The sequence below is a fragment of the Scleropages formosus genome, chromosome 23 (genome assembly GCF_900964775.1).
Source record: "Scleropages formosus chromosome 23, fSclFor1.1, whole genome shotgun sequence".
Taxonomy (NCBI): domain Eukaryota; kingdom Metazoa; phylum Chordata; class Actinopteri; order Osteoglossiformes; family Osteoglossidae; genus Scleropages; species Scleropages formosus.
Genome location: NC_041828.1, coordinates 20700090 through 20707742, shown reverse-complemented (window position 1 = coordinate 20707742; position 7653 = coordinate 20700090). Strand labels below are relative to the sequence as shown.

General features: G+C 43.4%; 1 protein-coding gene across 1 annotated transcript; it reads right to left on the bottom strand.

Moving 5' to 3' along the window:
• Positions 1–286: 286 nt before the first annotated feature.
• LOC108942490 (eomesodermin-like) lies at positions 287–5022 on the bottom strand. Its single transcript, XM_029248343.1, has 6 exons — positions 3948–5022; positions 3133–3287; positions 1977–2098; positions 1715–1873; positions 1552–1613; positions 287–1425 (listed from the first exon to the last, which is right to left on the bottom strand). Exons 1-6 carry the CDS (start codon positions 4655–4657, stop codon positions 681–683), a joined length of 1953 nt encoding a protein of 650 aa, XP_029104176.1. The 5' UTR covers positions 4658–5022; the 3' UTR covers positions 287–680.
• Between the last annotated feature and the right edge of the window lie 2631 nt (positions 5023–7653).

Below are 7653 nucleotides of genomic sequence, written 5' to 3'. Positions count from 1 at the left end.
TAGGCTTACAGCTAAGTCAATGCTCATGGTTATTATTAATCATAATTTTAATAGTATTACGATACGTCTGTTGGTATGATTTCTTATTCCTTGTCTCATTACCTTTCTGTGCATCACTTTTATAAAGCACATCTCAAAACTATATAATGTGCATTAATAACATCTAATGAATTATTTTAAATGAAGGCCTCAGCTTAACTACGTTTTCTGTTAGTCCTTAAGAGGACAAAAGAAATGCTTAATTTGTCTATAAATAATAGTAAACGTTCTGAAAAGCATGGGGAGTTTTTATTTTATTTTTTCTTTTTCTGAATTCAATAACACTGCCATGTAAACATTTTGTACAAGATACTTCACATTGTATAGTGGACAAATACTGTACAGCAAAGAACCTTCAATAAATAATGCTAGTTTGTACAAAACGCTCATGGGTGGCATGCTTAATAATAATAATAATAATAATAATAATAATAATAATAATAATGATGATAAGAATAATAATAAAATTAAAAGCCCAAAAACAAAATCCTTAGTCATGTCACACCGAGGGGATAATCTTCAACGCAACTTGCTCGGAGCATTAAAAGCTTTGGCACAATACAAAAAAGTCAAGTACAGGTAAAAAGTGGCACTTGAACAGAAATACAAACTGACTTCATACATGTGGAAATAAAAGAGGTTTAAGAGCTCGTGTAGAAGGCGTAGTAGCCCATGCCCTTGGGGTTCTCCTTGTTGTATTCGTCAGCCGTCAAGTCCTCACACTTGATAGTGGGTGAGTTCTCTGTGCTGGAGCTGCCTGGAGACACTCGTCTCCGCTTGCAGACCATCGAGTAGACACCAGAGTCCACAGAGTCCATGGATTTCAGCGAATGAGGGGTGTCCAGCCATGTGGAGCTGCTGCTGCTCTCCTCCCTGGCCTTATCCTTGCTGGACAGGGGGTCTTCGGGAAAGCCTGGAGGGCTGGGTCGTGGGGACCAGGGCAGGCCCGTAGCCACTTTGCGCTGGTATGTGCTTCTGGAGCCCCAGCCTGCAGCCATAGATGCAAATGCGGGGTCTGGGTAGTAGCCGAGCGCATGGGAGGTCTGCAGTGGCAGGGGCTTAATGCCGTAGGGCAGCAGGCCACCCGTGGAGTAGTCCCCCTCGTAGGCCAGGTCCAGCTTGCCGGAGCCCGACTGCTGCATGGGACCAACGAACCAGCGCTGCGTGGCTGCAGCCGCCCCTTCTTCGGTCTGCGGAGACAGCAGGCCACTGGTCTGGGGTACAGCCCTCTCGCCGTTGTAGAAGCGATTCTGGGGTAGGTTGTTGACAAACTGGTCCTGGAAGAAGGGCTGCATGGCGTAGCGAGCCCCAGGCACGATCTGGTGGGACCGTGGCGAGTCGGTGGGGGACGGAGTCAGCCTGTCGTTCTCGGGGGCCGTGTACATCCTGATAAGAATTTACAGCGGGAGCACAAGAGTGTGTCATTATGCCAGGTGTCACAGTCAAACACCATGTAGGCATCCTGACATTACAGGACAAACACAATATTATTGATAAAATAACTAAACTTACGAATCATAGTTGTCTCTGAAGCCTTTCGCAAAAGGGTTGTGATCGATTTTCAGCTGTGTGATCTGCAAATGAGACAAGGAATCAGGACCCGTTGTCACAGGATAGCATACAGCATGGACGGCCAACTGGACACTGAGAATAAACAGGTGGTGCAGCATCTTACATCAGTGTTCTGGTACGCTGTGACGGCAATGAACTGGTTCTCCGGGAATGTGAAGGTCTGGGTCTTGGATTCATTGCTCATATCTTCGACTCCATCCTCTGTGACCTCAACAATGTGCAGCCTAGGCTGATATTTATGAAGAGACTGAAGTACGATCATCTACACAGGAAATGGAAAAAGAACATAAGAACGAGAGGTGAGTAGTTTGCCGCATTGAGAAGAACACCTCATCTGCCGAAGCTGCGACTTTACGTTTTCTCACCTGTGTGTTGTTGTTATTGGCCCCCTTGTTGTTGGTTAATTTAAGTTTTCCGAAGGAGATCTCCTGTCTCATCCAGTGGGCCCCCGTGTTTGGAGACTCAGGGTGCACATATATCTTATTACCTTTATTTTTTCAAAAGACAGAACAGAAGAAAAACACTTTTTATTTTGACTCCTGAAAATAAGTTGGCGCAATAGCCCTGCAGACTGTTTTCTGCAGGCATGATATATTTTACAACGGAGTAGTAAAATTAATAAGTTAATTGAAATTCAAAATTGATTTCAGAAGAATCAGTAATACTAGCAAATATTCCTGGAACGAGGAGTGTGTAGTCCACTAATTTTTTGCCTTTGAAAAATTTTTGTCTATGAAAAGCGCCAGTGATTAAACTAGAACGGTGTCAACTCTTTGTGTGAAATTTAAAAAAAAAAAAAAACAAAAATACAAAGAAAAAATTGTGCAAAGGATAATTGCAGATTTACTCGAAGGCAGGGAACTGGTTTTAAAAGCTTCACTCCAGAAAATCAAGTCTTCTAAAGAATGTATTTTCCCCTCAAAGTGCAACTTTCATTATCACTCATTAAAATGACAATGGTTCATGTTGATCGATGCATTTATTTATCGAATAATTAAACTGAATTTCGATTATAAAGAATAAATCGCTATTGCACTGCGCATGTCTGTACGAGCCGTTCTTTGGGGACGAAACAAGCAAAAGTGCAGCGCGTGCAGACAAACCAAAAAAAAAAACAAACTGCGCGATAAACCGAGATAGCATTTACAAGTCTGCTATTTAAAATATAAACTCTGCAAGTTTTCAAAACAAATAATTCAGGATTCTCTTTCATGGTCTGCCTAAAATTTTGTAATTACTCGTTATTTGCTAGAGAATAAGAACGTGCGCTAATCATGTAAAAATCCAGGTCCTACATTCAATCATTGATCGATATTTTCTGTCAAGATAGAATAAAACTAAATAATAATAATAATAATAATAATAATAATAATAATAATAATAATAATAATTTCACGTGTCTGCTCTAAAATCGGAAGCAAAATAAAATAATCTTTAACTCTAGTATTTGAAATGAATTTACCCTACAGTTAGTTACATCCGCCACTCGAGCGGTTCGCGCGACTGGGTGTCACGCGCTACCTTGCATGTTGTTGTCCGCCTTGCCGCAGGTGACCCATTTGCCGCCCTGGAACCTCCAGTGGTTCGGATCAGCCAGGACCACCTCTACGAACACGTTGTAGTGGGCGGACAGGTTGAGACCCGTGATGTTGAAGCTCAGGAAGGGGAACATCCGCCTGGCAGAGACAAAAGCAGAGTTTACATTTAAATAACACACAAAAAAAAACATGAAATGTAACAGATGAAAATGGGAGCACTTTAAATTTGCAGGTGATTAGAATCCCCCACCTACCGAGGCGTAGGAAGACAGGTGACTCACAAAGCGCTCTCTGCCATGGTACGTAAGTTCACACTGATTATTAAACGGACGAGTTTCACTCTCAGTTATAAGTTCCACACAGGTTAACTAGTGCGTTCAAATTTGTGTACGTGTGTGTCGTGAAGGCACACACTGAACGAACCGAACAAATTTGTAAAGTGTCACAGACAAAACCACCGACGTGACTCAATTTGCATAAACTCGCAGTGTTTATCTGTTTTCTATTCTGTGTGTTTGTTAGCTTTTTTGTGTGATGTCCTCTGAAGACTCTCATATTTACTGTGTGACGGTGCGAATTTAAATCCCCCGAATAAGCTCTCTCTTGCTTGCATATACATGTTAGATTCCTAAAATCTAGCCTAATGAAATGAGGGAAAACATCACAATTAATTTCTGGCCTATATTTTGAAAAACGCAAAAGTATTTATTTTCATGTATTCACTATTATTATTATTATTATTATTATTATTATTATTATTATTATTATTATTGCCGTTGTTGTTGTGCGTTTGCGTACCTGCCCTGCTTGGTGATGATCATCTCGGTCTGGTGTCGGTGGAACTTGAGCCACAGAGGCCGGTTGCACAGGTACACCTGAGCCCTGGGCCCAGTCCCGCTGCCAGGGATGGCCATGGAGCCGATGCCCGAACTGGTTCCCGGATATGAGGGGTAGAGGCAGCCCGGACCCTGTCCGAACTGGTAGCCAGCGCCGAACTGGCTTCGTCCCGCACATACAGCCGAGGAGAAGCCCGTGGGCGGCAGGACAGATCCATAGTGCAAGGAGGCCGGGTACCGGGATCCGTTTGACCCGGGATACACCGTCCCGGTCTGGCCCGTGTACGGGAAGATGGAGCACGGGTTCGCCACGTCGGAGGAGCCCTGCGCCGACGAGAGGAAGTACCTGTCGGAGGCCAGCTCGTCCAAGTTGTAGCGGCGGCCGCCGGACAGCTCGTCTTCCCCGAGCACCGGTGAACTTTTCCTGGCGTCCTGAGCTGGTTTAGTCCCGGGAAACGCGTCACCTTCGCCCTCGTTCAGCATGTCGTCCACCCCCCCGGCCAGGTACTTCTTCGGGCCGTTGGCCGGGTGCGGCTCCGTGCGAGCCGCCTCCTGAAAGTCCACGGGCGCCGACGCCGGGCTCGTAGCCCCGCCGCCTTCGGATGACAGGTTGTAGAAGGGCTTGGGCAGGTTGATGGTGGAGCTGGGAAGGACCGGTTCTCCCAACTGCATAGTTCGCCAGAAATTCAGTGCAAGGCTGCGGCTTGGTCACTGAACTTCCAGAAGCGCGGGCGCTCTCCGTGGTACCTGTCCCGTGCGCGCGCGGGGCTCCTGTGCGGGGGGTCCAGGGGCTGCTGTTGCTGCTGCTGCTTTTGCTGCTGCTGCTCGGCTGACCTCCTCAGCCACACCGCCCGCTTTTCACAACTCCCCGCATCTGCAAGTGACAAAATAGTTTCGGGTTCCTTATATACGAGCGTCTTATTCGCACTTCCAATGTGCTGCGAACGTGGGGGAGGGGCTTCGGGCTGTCAGGCGCGCGTCTCCCTCCTTTCCTCCGCCATTGGCTGGATTCGCCCACAATAATTTAATTAGACACCAACAAGTTCCTCCACAGCGCTCAGTAAAACTTCAGCATAACGCACACAAAAACAAAATATTCACTTGATGCAAAGATCACAGAAGGAAGCAAATTTTTCACAGTAAAGTATCAACATTGACCACTTCCTTTTTTGTTACACTTTTGTACATAAAACATGTCACACACTTTTCCTTAAAAATTGTCAAAACTTTGACATTGATACTACGGTAAAATCGCATTGCTCATAAGTGTGTCCTTTGTGAATGAAATTGACCGAGTTACATTACTGTCCCTGTTTGAAGCTGCCTACTCACCTAAAGCTGACAAATCCGTGCCATTTTTAGGCACACCTTTCTTGATTTATGAGCAAAGGTAACCACGTTATTATTATTATTATTTTTGTAATTATTATTCTTTTTATAATAAAAATAAAAATAAGAATAAGAATGTATTTAAAATTATATATAATTTCTAAATAATTATATATATATAATAAATGTATATATTTACTTTTTTCTTAGCTGGATTAAGAATAATACATTTAACTTTTTTCTGCAGCTATTTCGAGGGTCCGAAAGGTACATGGCTCCTTTGCGCGTCCTCACCGCATTAGCAGCGCGCTTCTGCGTCATTAGCGGTCCGTCGCGGGGGTCTTCGTCCCGGCGCGCCAATAGCCCCGTTCGACCCCTTCATTAACCGTACAGGGAGGGAAATAATGGGAAATAATTCAACATCTAGGTTTCAACAGAATCAAAACCTGCGAAATACAACATATAAGCTCACTTGTTCAATGAACTTCTTTTATTCCAAACACTGTTTATTTGGCGCAAACATTTCCGTTACAATAAAAATCCTTTACAATTTACAACTAGACTGAACATTATGATTAACCTTCCTTTTTATTACGCCTTTGTTCAAAACAATGTACTGTATAATGCTAGGCAACGGATTTTATCCATGATTTACCTATATAGACTTAAGTGTATTCGTGCCGTATGTAATTCAAGCGGAGTTCTTCAGAAACTACAGTTACTGTTTCGAACCTTGGACCATCAGACTATAAGGTGACAACCTTGACCAGTCTGCTGCCCCAGCAGCTTTTTTAATTAAACAAAAATGCATAGTGTTGTCTGGTAGTCACAGAAAAGTCCGACATCAGGATGTGGCTGAGATGGTTCCTGTTTCGCAGTGACTCTCTGATCATTAATTAGATTTAAAGGGCGAAGACTGGCGGCACTGGAGGAAAGGCGTCAACCGTCCTTCTGCGCACCTCGACTGGAATCTCACTGCTCCGCACTACAAAGCCGACGAACACAATTATGTTTTTTTTATTATTATTATTTGTTTTGGTTTAAATTCAAATTCAACAAAAAGAAGAGTAGTTTCTTAATTATGTTCTTACTTAGTTTAGTACTATTCGGTATTCCACAGGACCACTTAAAAAATAAAGAAAATTATTATATCTCGGCGAAAATATGAAAATACAACGCAAACACCTAAAGTGAAGTATGGTGTATTTTAAAATAGTGTTTTGATTTAATTTCGCTCAATCCTCTATTTGATCTATTGTTATTGACCCTGTTATTGTTATATGTTGCATACGAGATCAAAGGAAACATTTTGTCACCTAAGTGGAGGAGAAGCAATCACTGTTCTTCACGTGCATCATTGTTAGAACCGATCACAGGTCGGTTAAACATGCTCGAATGTGTGTCTGAAGAAGTCACACACGTGGAAAAAGCAATTTGTCGTTAATAACCTGTGTGACTCGCCTGCGAGCCGCCCGTGTGTGTGGATGATGAGGCGGCTGTGTGTGCGCGCAAAAGGGGCTGCGGATGCAAATCCCAGCGGATGGTCGCTCTCCAGGCACAGGGAAAACGGACAATTATCTTTCCGACTCAGGGAGTCTGTGATGAGGCAGGAAGAGACAGCTCTGCGCGCGCGCGCGCACTCGCACGCACTGCCTTATTAAAAGTGATCACAGACCACCCCGCTCCTGCATGATCACATTGTAACAGCGAAGCATGAAAATGAAGCGGGACTCCCGCTCCGAGGGCCCATTTTTACCCCTTTGATACCTGTCACCCTTTGCCCCCCGCAAACCAACAAGTGGAGAAACACTCACTGTGTGTGTGTGTGTGTGTGTGTGTGTGTGTGCGTGCTGCTCTTACTGCACCCTCTTCACAAACAGCTCAACGTCTTCAGTCCAGGAGGAAAGTGTACAAATTACACCAAACACAAGGTTTCTTCGCTAAAAGGGTGCAAAAGAAATCTTCCAAATTCCCTTTCAATTGATGTAATATTCGTTATCTATAAATCATAACGTACTTGTATTTAGTGTTGTTTTAATTTCATTATACATAAAACCGTCATAGAGATAAGTGTACAAATTAACTGCTTTTTAATCTGTGAAAATATGGTAACGTGCTGTTGTACGCATAAAATAAAAGTTATTTGAGAAGAATTAAAAGAGAACGCAGCTTTTTGCTGAAACTGTCAATCTTTTTCACTTCATGAAATTATACATAATCATAAAATTATATATAATCATATCTGCCTTTTTACACCGTATTTACACCTCATCTTCTGACTCCGGGTTATTTTTTTCTCACAAACACACAACATTGTAGTTATTGTTGGGAATCCCTCC